The sequence below is a fragment of the Dermacentor variabilis genome, chromosome 1 (assembly GCF_050947875.1).
Source record: "Dermacentor variabilis isolate Ectoservices chromosome 1, ASM5094787v1, whole genome shotgun sequence".
Lineage (NCBI taxonomy): Eukaryota > Metazoa > Arthropoda > Arachnida > Ixodida > Ixodidae > Dermacentor > Dermacentor variabilis.
Genome location: NC_134568.1, coordinates 17564791 through 17582885, shown reverse-complemented (window position 1 = coordinate 17582885; position 18095 = coordinate 17564791). Strand labels below are relative to the sequence as shown.

Below are 18095 nucleotides of genomic sequence, written 5' to 3'. Positions count from 1 at the left end.
CAAACACGATAGAAAGAAGAGGCACCACGACTTTGTCGTGTTTGCGTCTCAATTTTTTAGCTGCTTTTCTCAAGTTTTAATACGAACCAACTGGCGCAGGAAGCAGCACTTCTACAGTGTGTTTTAGGCGCCTATAAGAGGCACTAAATGCACCATTTAAGGTATATATAGCCGTCAAATACTGTTATTTAGGATCATATAGTAAGAACCGCTGTGCATTAGAAGCTAAATTACGATTTTCCAGGGAACACAGCCTACTATACGCGTTTTGGGAAATTCCCTTTATTTTCTCGATAAAACATAACGAGGCAAGTTGCTTAAGTCACAAGATTTATCTAAAATTTAGAGCGGAAAAACACCACGAGAAAAGTTATCAAAGCAGTGACAGGCAAGAATCATCTCAAGATTTCCGAGTTTGATGTTGTGCCTTTTTTTCCCTAAGTATTGGTTTGTATGCAGGATAGGAACGCTCAAAGTCTACCTAAGCGGCACATATTTGTACTTCGCAACGGTCGATCATCCCATGCCCTCTAGAATTCCAGAATGTGCGCCGGTCAGAACCCTTGAGTTTTGTTTTTTGTTTTGTTTCAGTAGCGGAAATCCGGGATTTTTGTCCGATACACACTGAATTTTCGGACTAACTCTATCAACAACAGGTATATGGATGGTGGAGAACCTTTCCTGAACATTCAAAAGGAGCCCCATATTCCGGGTCAGAGTTCCGCCCGAGCATTCAAGTTTCTAGATGATGTTGGCTAAGAACGTGACGTGAGCGCACAAGTACGCCAAGTCACCTTCAAGTGTATCATCGCGTAGTGCAGATTGATCCCTCCTCGCAGCTATGCTCGTATGCTGCAAGGCTGGCAATAATAGCCTTTACACCGGCGAAGTGTTTGTGCGAATAATCGGATACATTCAGCCAAGTTCCCCAGCGGGCAATAACATTATAAACTAAGGCGGGGACCATACACGGAAAAATGCATTATAGAGCGCAGCTCTTCGGGGCCAGTTCCTGCGGCGAGCGTCAGCGTAACCGAACAAACAAGCACAGCGAAAGCTGAAAGAGCGAATTGGGAGCGCGGGGGGGGGGGGGGGGTGCAAGACACGAGAAGGAAAGTGGAGGAGGAGGCTATGGCGAAATGGTGAGAAGAAAAGCGTAGTGCGGAGATGATGGCCAGAGTAGCCCGCGTCGTCTGCGAGGTCTGTCCGCGGCGGCTGCTGTGTGAATCGCGCTCACGCGTCACCCACCCGCTGGCTATCGCGATTTCCAGATTCGCGGGACAGTCACGCCAAACTTCGCTCGGTTTGCAATGTGCCGCACGAGACAATTGTCCGCGCCCGTCAGTACATAGGGTGTCCCAGCTAAATTTAGCCAGAGTTTAAGATATGTCAATGCCACGTAGCTGGACAGAACCAAGGTAATGTTGTTTGCCGTCACTTGGAGATACTCAAATTATTGTTTCATTCCGCCTAATTATATAATTAGTATTGATTAATCAATTTCTCAAATATTATAGTTAGATGAAGTGTCAATGAGAACATTGTAGAGCAACATGAAAATCTCCCGATACAGCTTTCTGTTCAATACGTGCTGCATAAGTGTTTTTCCGAGCGTGAAAGAGGACCGTGAAGACACGCAAAGTGACTCGTCCACTTGTCGAAATGTTTGGCCCACGCCTATACTTTGTTCTCGTTTTGCTCATCGTCTTGAATTTCCATCTCCTGCCTTCCCGGTGTTTTCCCCACATATTACCCGTGCGATTTAAAATTCCCTTTTGCTTCCGCCCCCTCCAAGTGGTGCATACGCACCAACAGTTCAACACTATGGTATTTTTACTATGAATAATGGCTAGTTACGAGTGGCGTAGCCAGAAAATTCGTTCGGGGGGGGGGGGGGGGGGGCTCACGTTGCAGCTTGGCCTCCTCCTTAAAAATGCGGATTTTGCAGAACCCTTGTGCACCACGTAACTAATTCATGTGAGATACAAATTGACAAACCGAATTTGTCCGCTTTGACTTATAATACATGCCGTTTGAAGAACCGCGATATCTGTTTTTGATGAAGAGTTTTTAGTTTGTAAACGTCGTGCTTCTATTTTTTTCGCACTTTCAAATTTTTCAAAATATTTTAAACAAAACTCAGGCCCTAAATCGAACTTCCGCTTCCAACAGATACTAGAAGTTAACTTTCTCAAATTCAACAAATTCCATTAAGAGTGATCCAGGGGTTCTCCCAGAAAAGCGTTTCTGCGTTTTACATTTATTTCAATAGGCCGCCTCGGAGTTGGGCCTGAGCTAAAGCTTCCTCTTAAACAATTTGTCGAGAGATCAAATACATGAACAATAATTGCATTGTCATTGCCAAAGATGCTGCAAACGAATTCTTGAACGCTACGCACTGTCAAAACAAGTAATATATGTATTTTTAATAAAAAAATATACTCGTATGTGCCAGAAATTGTGCTCAAAATAGCTGATTTCAATGCTTCCATGTTTTTGTCTATTTAATAAGTAAAGAAAATATCACACGATCCTTAGAGCTATATCAGTTCGAAACCAGCAAAGCAGTGCATGCCACTGATATGAAAAATGTAAAGGCCATGAAATGAACAAGTTGAGGACAAATATGTTAATGAAACTTTGTCATTCAACACCCTGTTTACATTTTTGTACATATGCAACGGCCAGTGAAAAATCTCAATGACGCTGTCATTTATTCCAATGTATTACGCAGGAGCAGCTGTCACCGGTCGTGTATCGTGAGTAATTGCACCGAAATTACTGTCCCAACAGAGAGCACCTATATAAAGCCGTTCTACAAAATATACGAGGGCTACTCAAATGAAAGTGAGCCAATGCAAATATATGACAAACGGGGTACTTAACTTAAAAGTAGTGTCCATGAGCATTTAGACATTTATCCCATTGACTAACGAGTCGGGTGATCCCCGTCTCATAAAACACCTTAGGTTGCTGCTTCAACAAATCTGCAACTGACTCTTTCACGTCATCGTCCGACACGAATCTGTTTCCCTTTAGCTGTTTTTTCATGTGCCCCAAAATGTGGAAGTCGCAAGGCGACAGGTCTTAGCTGTATGTCGGATGTTGCAGCGTTTCCCATTTGAACTTTGCCAGTTTTGTATTAACCACATCAGCGACGTGGGGACGGGCATCGTGAAAAATAAAAAAAATTAAATTATGGGGTTTTACGTGTCAAAACCACTTTCTGATTATGAGGCACGCCGTAGTGAAGGACTCCGGAAATTTCGACCACCTGGGGTTCTTTAACGTGCACCTAAATCTAAGTACACGGGTGTTTTCGCATTTCGCCCCCATCGAAATGCGGCCGCCGTGGCCGGGATTCGATTCCGCTACCTCGTGCTCAGCAGCCCAACACCATAGCCAAGTCGTGGAACAAGATGACCCCATTCGTCAATTTTCCACGTCGTTTGTTCTTGATTGCGACACGCAGCCGATCCGGCGTTTCACAATATCGGAAACGATTGACAGTCTCTACGGCTTTAGAAAATTCTGTCAGTAATGGCCCCTGACGATCGAAAAAAAATAGTAAACACCTTTCCGGCGGAAATGACGGCCTTTGCTTTCTGTGGGGGCGGTGAATTCGAATGTTTCCATTGTAAGCTTTGCCGTCGTGTTTCAGGCACGTAGTAGTGGCACCATGGTTCTTCCCCGATCACAATTGCAGACAAGAAGTCGTCACCCTCATTGTGATACCGGATCAGATGAGTCAAGGCAGCGCAGAACCTTCTTCTGGCGGTGGTTCAAAATCTTGGGCATCCATTGCGCACACAAGAGCCGATGACCGAGATGTTCATGAATTATGGTGTGAACCGAACCGCGACTGATGTTCACACGCTCTGCCAGTTCATCTATGTTTATCCTCCGTTCTTGTCTCATCAGCTCATCAACTTTTGCAGTTGTATTGGGGTGACTGCACGATGGCTTTGGCCCGGTCTTGGTTCGTCTTTGCAACTTTCACGTCCTTTTTCAACCGTTTGCTCCAATGCTTCACAGTGGCCAATGAAATGCAATGTTCAACGTACACGGCAGCCATACAGCGAATAATTTCCTTTTGGGAAACACCTTCAGCTGTCAAAAGATTCACGGCACCCCGCTGCTCAACTTCTCAAGTGTCCATTACGTCACGCAACCTTCTTCAATCCAGTGTATGAGAGCATTAAAGAACATTTACCGTCACACCTGCCTGCCACTTTTGTAAATGAAAGGTGCCTGTGTGCTACGCGCATGCCTCGCAGATAACGAACCGAGCCATTATTGCGCGGGGTGGGTAAGCTCACTTTCATTTAACTCGCCCTCGTTCATTAGAAATACGAAGATACAATGGAATATACAAATGCTTGATAAACGGCAAAAAAGTGTCACTGGAAAGAAAGTTCACTGCACGTATACACAAAACCTCGCAACGAGATATTTAAATATACGCATAAGTCTCCAATAAATCTACGTATCTAAGAAAAAGTCACTGTATATAATGCGTCAAACAAGGCAAATAAACATGTAGCGCAATCACAGATTCAAAGAATCCTAATCCCGCCCCCATTCCATCCACTCCATCCGATGTATCGCGTGCGACGGAAGGCGGCGCGCTTGCTCCCCGCTTTTCTCCTTTGCGCACGCAAGACTGAACCACCATCGTCGGCTCACCCATTCCACCCCCACCCCCACTACTCTTTCACTCGCACATACAGCATGCGGCGCGCGGTCACGACGTTATTGCCCTGAGACTTCATACGAAACATGAGGGCGACGGCGACAGCAGGAATGCGCCTGGAGTCATCATATAATTGCTATCACAATAATATAATAATAGTATCCGGCAAACGAAGCGTGCCGTGGCCGATTACTTTCCGCAAAAGAAGTAACAAACTGTCACCATGCAACAATTCGCTGCGCCGCAACAATGTATCTTTCTTTTTCCTTTTGTGGGACGGGGGGCACCGAAATGAAAAAAAAAAACGCAAAGGAAAGTATGTTGGCCACAATCCAATGCCTACTTTGGGCACCTAATGTGGCTACCGAATGAACATTGAGGAAAACGTGAGGCGCTTGGTCCACCGAGAACCATACGCATAGTGCTCGGTATTTTACACCGGCGACACAAGACTTTCCGGAGAGGTTGCGCTCAAGCGAACGCGGTGTAATCCTTCGTCTTCACAGCGATGGCGGTGAGCGACCATTCTTTTTTTTCTTTTTCTCGTGTGCTAGCCAGAAGGCGTCCAAAACTCTGCCAGGCGAAAATTCACTCGGCCAGAGAAAACCACACGCGCACCGAAGTACGCCGCGCGGTGGTTTCGGGGCCACACAAGAAAAACGCATGCGCTCTGGCTGGCTCTGGCAGCCCGCGGGTAGGGTAGCGAGAATAGAAAAATTTAAGAGGCTCAATGTGTTCTCACGAATAAAAGTCAAAGTAGAAAAAAATAGATAAAGAACGTAGTTACCCTGGCTGGCTTTAGTGTCTTGACATGGATGCTTTGGCTTAGGTGAAAAAAAAATGTTGATATTCTTTTATGCGACATGACGGCACAAATGAACCACCACAACGCTTCGCATCATCGCAACTCGCTGCTTGTTTTGTCAACTTGTCTGATAGTGTGTTGATTTGGCTTGTCTCGTTGTATGTTCCAATCTAAGACTTTAGAAAAGTCAATGCACCTTTGGCGTCAAATGTTTATAACAACATCAAGCCCACAAAGTTCCGGAATCAAAAATCTAAAGCGTGACTTTGGAAATATCAATGCACCTTTCGCATCAGAAGTTTATTAGAACTTTATACCCATAAAGTGTCAGAATTGAAATCCAAGCGCTCCCGATTCCGCGGCCTCAGCGAGATGCCGCGACGAGCCCGCCCTCCACGCCTTTGGAACTTTGTGCTCGGATGGAGCTCCTTGCGTTACGATGTGCGTCTCCCGGTGCATGGGCGCTGCTGCGAAATCCAGCCCGATTTCGCAATGTTCGCGCCAAAATGTTTTTTCGAGCGTGAAAAGGGCATTCCAAACAAAATCGAGCATGATTTCCGGCGCCGGGGGTTGTTTTGGCCGGCTGCGCATGGACAGCACGAAAAAATTTCGGGGGGGGGGGCTGAAGCCCCATAACCCCCCCCCCCCCGGCTACGCCCCTGCTAGTTACACAATAAGGTCATTCGACGCCAATACATTTTGCGCTTTTTTGTTTCGTTTTTTTTTTCGTCATAGATATTGTGAGAACACGTAGTTTGAACAGATTGAATTCGTTTCGTGACTGACCAGATCTGTCGACACCCTTATTGCAGGGCTTCTGTAGCAGCCTTAGCACACCTAAACTTACGAGGAGCGTCGCTGTTTATGCCGCTCTCTAGGGATTTAAATCAACTAAATTTCTGCAATTGTTGGATGTACTAGTTTCTATTAACGTACGTGGTGTGTGTGATCAAATATGCGTGGAGATGCATCGGTCTCTAAACAACGTGCACCATTTGTAGACCCCGAAACATTTTCATTCAAAATCCGATTATAGACTCTGAAATTCGCTGCAACGATACCCACTTGAGGCTTCTAGCAGTTACCTTTACAACTGCAGCTGCGCGACCTTTTCTTTTGAGATTTTGGCCTCATTTGAACGTACACAACATTATACAGATGAAGTCCATGTATAACTACAGACTGTGCTATAAATATAAACTCGCCATGATGAAAAATGATGACTCCTTGCTTAGACTTGCTGGGTTAGAGCAGAGCAGAACTGTGTATGATACCCGCACAGCAGAACCTTGGAATGTTAAGAAATGCCGCACAAACTATGGCAAACAAATGTTGCAGCATACCTTACCGACACTTCTGAACCATTTGTACTGCTACGAGAATATTGATTTATCTAATATTTCTCTGAAAGAATTGCCCCAAATGTTCGTGTAGTTTTGTACTGTACAAGTACAATGTACTGCGTACTGAACGTGCATGTCTCATTCTCTGTACCGAACGTACGTGTTTTTTTTTTTGTTTTTTTTTTGTTTTTCTCCTCACGTTTTGTTTGTTGTTGTACTCCGCCGCCGTCAATGCTGCACTGTAAGAGGAAGCCAGGACCTCTCAAGCTGTCTATACAGCTTTTTCCCTGGCTGTCCTCGCAACACCAGTTGCGGAAATAAACCTTCAAACCTTCAAACCTACCCATCGTCAAACTCCGCCACATTGTCGAATTCTATAATGGCGGCATTTTGAGCCAATCAGAGAGGCCGTAGCAGCACTCTGGGTCAATCAGAGCTGAAATGATGACGATTGCGCCAAAATCCAGAATAGAAACATGACACTTTCTAGGTTTAGCGTGCCTGCTAGCGGAATTGGTCGCCAGCGGATTAACGACGCAGCCTTTTTAGCGCGCAATGATTCCCAATGTTCTGGCAGAACCGAATTTGGCACCGAGCTCACACTTGTGGCTCATAATCGCAATCCTCCTCAGTCGCGGAAAAGCGCGCGGAGGTCCGTGGAAATGGGTAGGGATTGGGGGGGGGGGGGGGGATTTTATGTGTAAAGTGTGGCCAAAGGTGAGCTACTGGGTTAACTACCGTCGTCATTTTCAGGCGTTACACGATGCGCGTAGTTTTCTTGAACTAAAGGCGGCACCTAGTTTATACTAAGTGGAAGTAGGGTTGTGGGATACGAGCAGGGCAGAGCTTAAAGAGTGGGTTAATTACGATCTGTGCAGTAAGCTCCTACGCGTTGCACGTTTTAGAAACCGCGCAGACTGTTCGCCCGTTGTTCTAAGAAAACTGTAACTGGCACCAAGATCAAATGCTAAGAGAGGAGCGGAGACGGGGGGCATGCTAAGCTTATTGTAGGAGGGTAGTTGCGGCATTATCCAAGCTCGTTATTACGCGTTTTCAAAGTGCCATAGAAGAACTAAGTGATGCGAGTTTAAATTTGTCGGTAATGGGAGTTCACTTACGGGTCATACGCGAACAAAGCTTTAACGTGCGTGGTTTAATTACAGACAATTAAAATTCTTAATACGACTGCTCGCAACGGCTTCGTCGAAAATTCGGCTAAAGGGAAGAGGAGTGCGACAGACTAGCACATTCTGGGGAAAAACAGACTCTCACTGTCCGGCACGCACTGATACCTATATTAAGTTTTTTTTTTTTTTTTTTCGAGGTAAATGCATATTCGCAACATCTAATTGCAGTTCGTGTTCCTCTGGTCTAGCCAAACAACACAGCTTCACAAATCGAGCTTGTGTAGTATCTATGGATTTAGGTTATTCGTAAAGCTAACTCTTAAAACCACTAACACCCACCTGCAATGAAATACACCATTGTTTCTTATTCTGCAACTATGTTTTCCAGCGGTTTGCATCATCGCTGTGCACCATGATATGGAGACCTCAATCGCGATCAGAACAAGTTAGGCAATAAGTAGTAGGCTGTCACGTCATTCGTGCAGGATCGACGACCCCAAACCGAGTGTCTTGAAACACGGTTTGAAGCGCGCTGCTGACGGGATGTTAAAGGAAGGGTTTTAGAATGAGCTGCTGGTAGATTTTACGAGACTGGGCTAGATGGTTGTCGAGAGAGGATTTATTTACACAAACTATACAACGTATAAAATTTTATGCAGCTGACACACAAGCACGACAGACCACCAGACCCCAGCCTACAGTCCAACTCCAGTTCTGACAGCACTAATGAAACTTAAGACAGAACTTCTTGTTAGGCAAGTTGGTATCGATTAATTATAACTATTTTAAAGCACCATAGAACAACACATAGCACACAAGAGAGGACAGAGTGCATTTTTAATTTTTGTTTACTCACAACTGCTTTATTTTTACAGAAGACACGTACATACATACCTTCAGTCAGCGCCTCTCGTGCGCTGTGTTCTTTGGCGCCTTAAAACAGTTATAATGAATGGACACTAATGAAACGTTGGACACTAATGAAACGTTCGCGACACATTTTTGCACAACATATATAACAGTAGCCGTGCGTTGTGTCGTGGCCCTGGCTCGCAATGCTTACACCGTACGATCCAACTCCGGCGCTTGCATGGGCCCGCTTCATCATCAAGCGCGCGTACAAGCTAAACATAGACGGCGGAGCTATTATCACACAACGTCCGGGACGTCTACTATCCGTTTGGAGATGACATACAGTCCGAGGCGATCGATCTCTGCCGTAAATGGCGTATTTGTATAACATGATCACGTGGAATGCACATTCCCCGTAGATCTGCTTCCATGCTGCACGTGCTCAATCATAAAACGCGATAACTAGAAAGTGGCGATTCTATAGGGGGTATGCACATGACGTCATCCGCTAGGAGCGCTAACGGCGTCAGCCATAACTTCGCTCGCGAGTTCATGCTGCCTACGCGAGCAGGCCTGCGTCACCAAGCAGCTACCAATACGCACGAACCGCCCAACTTCCTTTTCGAAAGTGTTTTTCTGACTTGGCTATCGAGTGGTACGTCCAACGATGCGCTTAAGAGCGTACGTGCGTAGGGTGAGTGAACCAGAAAAAGCACGCTATAAAAACAAAGTGTGCTTGTGGGATTGTGTCGACCCACTCGAACTCAAAGATGATGAGCTTGGGCGCGACGTCGGGCTACTGCCTGGTGTGGATCTTGCAGAAATCAAGAATTACCTTGTGAATGCTACGAGCTCCGTGATCAGCGTGCAATTGAAAGCCTACAAGTCAATGGAAGGCCACAATTATCTGACGATGCGGCTGGGTGCGGCAGCCACGCGTCAAAGTGCTCGCATAACATGATAGCCTTCATTCAACACAGGCGCTGTCCTCGTCTTTTACGCTGTGCAGACACGTCGATATTGAATCACCAACTCGCCCAAGCTTCCACTTTATCAATGCGATTTCACAGCCTTCGTAATTTTTGTGTTCCGTCAATTGTGCTGGTGTTGCCAAAACATTTTTTTTTTTGCCCTCCTAGGTTCATCAGTCACAATCATTCAATGAAAAGCCACTCACACCATGACTTTCCGTAAAAGAAGAGGGCGAGGTGCTCGACTGCACACTGCACCTGCAAGGCAGGCCTTGCAGAGTCATGCTCGCACATAGCTGCCGTGATCTTTTACACTGAGGCTGTAGTGAAGATAGTAACCAGGTATCGAGAAGGGTCCTATCTGGGCAACATTCCTGTCGCCAGGCTTTAATTATGCGGTTGCTGCAGCCAAACACAGCACAGTTCACCATGACACTGAAGCTCAGTGAACGCACGGCCACGGCGCGTAGTCTTTCCGGATATGCAAACACTGTACGTAGACCTCTGTTCAACAAACAATTAACAGCACTTTGCACGAAACACTGAAACGTCTGTGCTTATGTCAGCTACTGGCTAAGGTGGTGTCACGACTGCCATCTTGCGTGTAGTTCCGATTTTTCCGACGCTCTGCGACCGTAACCATGGCGCGGCTAAAGTCCCTAGATAGTCTTAAAATCTAGGGACTTTAGGCGCGGCTGCCCCGGCGACGCTGTCGCCGCCTTGCGGATTGAGCTCAGTGCATACCTTCTATACTAAATACAACAGCTAGAACCAACTACATGGATCTAAACCTGCTTCATGGCACTGCCTAAGACGAAGACGTCGCCATTTTGGCTGTCTCACCGCCGTCGCGGCCGCTGGGGACGCCAGAAGCAAGTGTCATCTTCACAATGCGGCCAAATATCACGTGACCGTTCTTCTTGGCGGCTTCTTGGGCGTCAGCAAGACTAGCGAACGACAGCACCGTTTTCCCCGACAGTAAGCCGTCGGCGCGTCGGACGCGAACCACCATGGTCGGCTTCAAAGGCCAAAGAAAGTTGCTGATCTGAGCGACGCTAAAGGGAAGGCCTTCGGCGACCACTTTGTGTTGTCCCTCCGATGACTGCAGGACTTCTTCCAAGTTGTGCTCCTTCACCACCTCGCCCGGGATCGACCGTTCGCCGGACGTTCTGGCCTTTTCTCGCCTGGTAGTCGACGACCTGAGAGCACGCATTCGTGAACTCATGTTGTCCGCATACAATGCTAAGCTCAGAAGATCTCCCTTGAGTAGCCTGTCAGCGTAATCTTCCGAGACGAGCCGCAGCTCTAGCTTCCTCCCTTTCAGCTTTTTGCCGGTCATAGCCAGAGCTCTTTGGGCATCTTCCGTGGTCGCGAACCGGACGAACGCTGATCTCTGAGCCTTGCTTGAGTGGAATCGTTCACGCTCTATTCGCGTCACATTGCAATGGGACAAGAACCCCTTAAGTTGCTCCTCCGTTGCGTCCGATGCAAGGTTGCGGACATGCACGACACGACTGGAAACTATGTCCTTAAGCGCGCTCGGCGCGGGTGGTCTTGTCATTATATAACGCCGGACGTCGTCCACTTCCGCCCGGATGACCTTAATGTCCCGACTCGATAGCTCGGCGCTGCCCCACGCATAGTTGACGGCCCTCTCTTGGTCCTCTTTTGATGTCACCTGAACGAATGCGCTGCCGGATGGTAGGTTGTCGCTGGTCAACAAGAGGACGCCTTGGGCGCCCTTAGACACCTTGATGCCTGCTCTCTTTAAGCGCTTGGCAACTAACGCTGGCGTAACATTTCTAGGGAGGCCATTAACCCTTAGCAGGAATCTTTCAGTGTCCTCATCGCTATCGCTCTCGCTGGAGCCACTATCACTGTCGCTATCACTGCTGCTACTGTCGTTTCTTGAAAATGAAGCGCCTCTTGGTGAGCGGGCGGCAGACTCTTCGGTTAGTTGCCCTGCTTCCTTGCCCTCTTGCAGGTCTTCTCCAGGCTTCTTACTGCTGCTGTGAAGAAAAAGAAACGTAAGAAGACAAAATGCAGCAGCTGTAGAACCAAGCCAGTCAGCGATCATCAAAAAGCCTGGGGCCGCGTCTCGTAGAGATTTATTTCTTCCGATTCTATTCATTTCGTATCATCCACCGCTGCGAATGCCCGATCATGGCAATAACAGAGGTACAGCCTCATGTGAGCAAATGCCTGACAAGTGGCAAAAAAAGAATGAAAAATGGTCTGAGTAGTTATAAAACGCGGCCCCTGGCAACATCCTATAAGTGTCGACACTGAAAGTAAGAAAGGCAAAGCAAAATATTTGCTCTTAGAAGTGGACAGGGGCATTGAGCCACCGTCGGTCATCAACAGGACACACTGCTCCTTCCATAAGCAAAATTAGTCTAGATTATGTAAAATGTAAAATACCACCAGAGCCGAACTGCAGTCCCTTTCTCAGGCTTTCTGTGCCACTGGGTATCAATATCATTTCTTAACAGTCCACTCCATTGTTTTCCCCTCAAGTATTACATGGGGACATGGTTCACTGCCAGTGCTTTCATTGTTCACTCATAGAATTCATGTAGAATCACCTGCAGACAGAGAATAGCTTCCATCATTCAGTTTGCGAATAAACATTGTGTTCCTCATGCTTGGGTATTTCAACACCAGTCTGCAACTGGGCTATAGGTGATTGGTGTTAAGGCCATTGTTGTGTCAACAAAACCAATTTGTGTACTCTGTTGAAGACAATGAGAGGCTGCATTACTCATCAAACTAGCACCATTTTATACAAGAAAGGGTACACAACAATACCATTATTGTTTGGATGCTTTGTTCCAAGCAAAAGAACAGCTATGAGGTTAAATAAGATGATTCAATGTCGCTAATATAAAGTGTTGCAATGTCAAATCACTTTTTTCCCTTGGTCCATCATTAGGCCTCTCAACATGCTGCAAAATACAAATCCAGGCAGAGAGAATCAATTGCACAGGCTATGTAGCATATTTACGCACTTTCAGTGCTTGCTTAGGAATGCCTGAAAAGGTCTGGCTTTCTCATAACATACAAAAACTATAGTATTCTGGAGCATTCCACTGTTACACAGGCTAAGAATGAGCACATGAACATATTTCCACAATGCATTACCAATAATTCATGACCGTCTGTCATTTTTATGGCCTACTTATTAAGATCACAGCCAGTGGCCACCCTTGATATGGTCATTAGTTACTCTTATCATTCTTGTTCATTTATAGAATTCTCATCAGAACGGACACACAGAGGAAATTAAAATATGAACATGATGTAACCAGCGTGATGAAACAAAGATGAAAGTCACACAAACATGCAGCCTCTGTCCTCATATCATTGTACTCCCCATACCATGTACCTGAAAGACAAACTAGCCCAGTATTCTACTTTATTTAAATGTGAAGCTATAAATGAAAAATTGAAAATTCTACACAAAATACAATACCCTCAGCAGGTCTTGACACCAATAAGTGTTGATCCCCTTCAGGCACAGTGTCTACACATGCAACTTTTTTGTTTGTTCTTGGCAGTAGCGGCAAGATACAAAGTGTCAACATGCAGCGGAATGCAGGTAGCACTCAGTTGAAATCGATACCTTGTCACATCAGTGGCAAGAATATGAAAAAATACGAGTATATATTAAGAGAGACAAAAATATGCTTGACAATAAGTCCGATATGTTGCTCTCTATTAGGCATCCTTCCTACATCAGGATGCTCTTCGCTTATTAATAGCTTGCATACATCTGCTTTCTTTAAGATTTTAATTTTAATGAAACGACAGAGTACTTCTGGCAGTGCCATATCCAGAATAACTGCTTGTAATCATGATTAGACAGAAAGGCTAAGAGCTTTACGAGTTAACATTTTGTTGCTGTGTGCACCGTGCTTCTATGCAAATATATAACTCAAATAAGAACTTATGAGCAGTTGATAAAATTATGACTGACTGAAGGAATTAAGATGGTTTTAAACATTGTTAGTGCTTGAAATGGAGATCAGAACATCTGGAATATGGCCCCAATCAATAATTGTATTCAACAGGTACAATGTATGGAACTTGCGAGTCGTAAGGAAATGCCTGACCTCATGAATATAATATAGTTTCAGGGACATGCATTCTTGGCTAAATAGAGGCAACCAAACAGGATTTTCCATTAATCATAGGTGTGGAGAAGAAAGATATTGTGCCTTGTGGCAACATGAAGGAGTAGATAGGTGTGGAAACAATTTCACAAAAATTTTCTGGAAGCACATAAACAGTCACTTGAAGATTGAACACATAAGAACATCTTGCAAGACTAAAAACAGAAGTAACCTTGCCTTGCATTTTCATGCGTACGTCATGAAATCCAGAAAGTGTGGTTATCCACAAATCTTAAGTCTGCTGCAGTTCATGTCACACAGTGGATGGCAAACACACTCGACATCAGACACTTATCTCACATTGTGTTTTATGCTATGACAGCAGACGGTGCTCCACTGAATGCCGAAAACGCGCTGTCTAATTAAGTCTTCATTCCCAGCTTTGAAAATGATGCCAGCATATGAATGTTCACATATTTACGACTTACTTCCCGTCCTTGTCATGACCACTCATAACCCTCCTGTCCTCCCCTTTCCTTAGTCAGTGCAAGGTAGCAGACTGGAGGAGTTTACTTCTGGCCAATGTGCATTTTATGGAACAAATTTTCTCTCTCCCATTCCAAATTAATGAGAGAAAGGCAGTTACCTGGGCATGGCATTTTGCTGCATCCAACTCAAGCTCAGCTAATCTAAAACAGAATGGTACCACCCACTCGCCACTGAAATTTGGTGTGAATGCACAGAAACCAAAGAATGTTGTCCGAGAGCTTCTTGCACTGACCCAGCTTTAGCAATGGAGCAATCAGCTAATTGAGAAATGGCTTGAGATGCCACTTCTCAAGCAAACAAGCTGCAGGTTTCACTTATAAACCTGGGAAAGTATAACACAGCCTTCTTTTTTTCATTTGAAATGGGGGCAAGGAGAATAACCCTCACAGAGAAGAAACGATGCAGATGCTCAAAATACGGGCACCAACAAGAGTAGAAATATATCAAATGGCACATTAATACAGCTTAGTGAGCCAGCACTTGCCCTGCAAACTTTTCCTCCAGGGAGTAAGCGGCACTCGGTAGTGAGCTACACATTGCCACACTTATGATGAAGCTTTAGGTCAGGGCCAACTCCAATTTCCCTATTCAAATACATGTCAAATGCAGAAATACATTTACGAGAAAACCACTGCACTGATTTGAATGAAATCTGTTACATCTACGAGATAAACTTAAATTGTAGTAGCTCTAAGAAGCAAAATTTTGATTTAACACTGGCCAAAACAGCTTTTAGGAAACAGAAGCACAAAGTTTACAAAGCTTTGACTCTGCATTATATACAGATGTTGCAGTTATGTAAACTGCATCTGTTGGAGCACCTCAAAGTGGACTAATTTGACATATGAATGTGCAATTACAGCAACGTTATACAGCTTATGTGCAATTACAGCAACGTTTATGAGGGTTTTATGTTTTATGGTTATGTTAGGGTTTATGAATCCTACTCACAAATAACTTTTCAATTTGAGAGCAGCGTACATATATCAATCTTGTCTGTTTTCGATCCATAATTAAGTGCAGTTTACAGAATTACGATATCTTTTTTTTATTGCTGAGTTAGAGTTGTAAACTTGATACTTGAGGGCTTTTCTTTTAAGTTTGCAATTCAAATTAATTTTCTAAAGAATTGATATTGTAAATTGAAAATCTACTTCCTAGAGTTGCTATATTTTAACTTCCTTTAAATGAAACAAGCATATCTTAATCGGTGCAGTGGTTGCCAAGAAAAACAATTTCTTCTTGTACTAAGATGGGAATACCCAAGCAAAAGCTTCCTCTTATGCCCTACATGACTGGTTTAATAACTAGCGAATTGCATTTCTGATGAAAATGCAGTTATATTGGAGCTTTGGCTTCATGGTTAGTTAATGACAAGCATCTTTTAACTACTACTTTACGCTGCACAGCCATAGTGAATATAGCAAGCACCCCTTGCTGCATCCCAGTGCAGCTACAGTTAATTTCAATACAGGATAACCTTCCTTGAACTTTTTTTTCTATTTATGTGTTATGAAAAGAAAAGATAGCAAGTAAAAGCACCAAAATACTCAGCGACATGAACAAATAGTTGCATTGTTTCTGAAACTGTACTATGAAAATACATATATCTCCTATGTTTTTCATTGTAGAAGGCTACCTTCCAAATGTTCAGCAAGAGATATCCACATACAACACTTCACTAGGCACTGTTTTAGGCATTCTAAGCTGTGAAATGGCATTCCACCTAATCCACCTTTACACATAACCTGATTAGAGTGCACCCATACCCACTTGAGTATAATATGTACCGTATTACACTAATAATAATATTAGTAGTATTAAGTATTAGTATAATAAAATGCTGCACAAGTCAAGTTTATAAAACTATTTTATTCATATTTATACACAAACAAAAGTATGTGAACTATTTCATTCAAATGACTAGTACTTGTATATAAAACTATTTTTGAACACAGTCAGGTGTGCAGTTATGTGCTCTTCTGGCTGGATGGAGTATGAATGCTTTTACATACAAATTCTACCTTAAGATTGAAATCATGCACTACAGTTATGTCCTGTCAGTCTTCAACAGCATTCGAGACCCGCAGTTCAGTCCCCCACAAAGCCACTCTCCTCACTCCCTTCACACAGGGGAACAAAACAACACATGCTGCAACTGAATCTCTCAATGTTTATATTAGTAATAGCAATTATTGGCAGCCATGATTTAAGCAATGACATTTAATGTATTTCAAATGTACAAAGTCATCCACTCTTAGGAGGTGCAGGCACTCATAGAAGCTTCAATTTAAAATGGAGGCACACAATCTTTCAGCAATAGTTATCTGCTGTAGGCATAAACAACGCTACTCTTTCTTTTCTTCAAAAAGGTGGTATGCTGAAGTTAGACTCTACTAAATACGGTTAAACCTCGATATAATAAACACACATACTATAACAAAGTAAATATAGAATTTTTCTCAACAATACCAGCGTGTAACAAACTTGTTCGCAACAAATACTGAATGTAATGAAGGTATTTTTGTGTCACACTATAACAAAGTTTGACTGTGCTCCTAAAGAGAGGATGGCCCTGTACAACCAAGCAGTTTCCTTGCACTACACATCCACTGCCCCTAAATTGCACATTCCAAGTTCTCCGAACCAGCTTGTATGCTCCTGCTAAAAAGTGTGAGGTCCTCAAGTGAGCCACACATGTTTCCTGGTCACAAAGCAAAGCAATGATCCACAGCCTGAAACCATTCCATTCAGTTAAGTTGATAAACAATGGTCGCACAATGGCATAACTCGAACAACGGCTGCCATGAGCAACCTTAAAGCTGAATGGGATGATCTTTCCGTAATTGACAACAAACTGAGGCTGAAAATAATGTACCTTGATTTAAAATTAGACACAAAGGTGCTTAATTGACAACCTCTGCACACCACACCAAAATCTTTTCTGTCAATGTTTGTTTGATCCTACCGCACTGCAAAAAGAGCATTATAAAGGTGAAAGTGCTGCTTAGGAACACTGAGGTTGCCATAGAAACAAACATTTGTGTGTGCCAACACATTTCCCCAGCATTTCACCAAGAGGTAGTAGTGCTACGGCACTTGGTTCTGGACAATATTAGTGTTTTTGCACAAACAATGAAACTTACAAGCCAGACTAATCTGGCACTAATTAACATATGAGAAATATGAGAACATCACAGTAACAAATCTCTGCAACTAAGTAATTGAAATACTGGCACATTTATCAAGTTGCCAATCTAGTTATTTAATGACAACTACATTTATAACAGCAAATTTACAAAACATTTTTTTTTCACTGCAGTCAATTCTCCCATCAGGCAGAAATACGGATGTTTGGTTTGATGCCAGTGAACATGACAAACACGCAACGAAAATGAAACACTTTGGCAAAGCTGGGCACCCTGAAATGAACATTCACAAGTACAAGTTTGGAGACCATGGCATCAGTAAAAATTTTATTCCTCCTAGCGCAATTGTGCAACATGGAACTGTTTGAATGAACTGTGCTGACTGAACAGGCGCACACGGGCTGTACCACTTAATTTCAGCCCACATGCAAAGAAAATAAAAATTTCACGGCATCTATGATCTCCAACTTTTGCTCACAAGTGTACCCCCTGAT

The 18095-nt window shown here is 44.0% G+C and overlaps 1 protein-coding gene across 2 annotated transcripts in view; it reads right to left on the bottom strand.

Moving 5' to 3' along the window:
* Positions 1-8603: 8603 nt before the first annotated feature.
* Positions 8604-18095, bottom strand: part of LOC142575630 (presequence protease, mitochondrial) — a 157467-nt gene continuing 147975 nt past the window's right edge. Inside the window, exon 28 of one of the 2 annotated variants that reach the window (XM_075685150.1) lies at positions 8604-11800. In XM_075685150.1, coding sequence (XP_075541265.1) covers positions 10600-11800 — 1201 coding nt within the window. In that variant the 3' untranslated portion in view covers positions 8604-10599. The remainder of the gene's footprint in view (positions 11801-18095) is intronic. The other variant, XM_075685158.1, reaches the window with a different exon arrangement.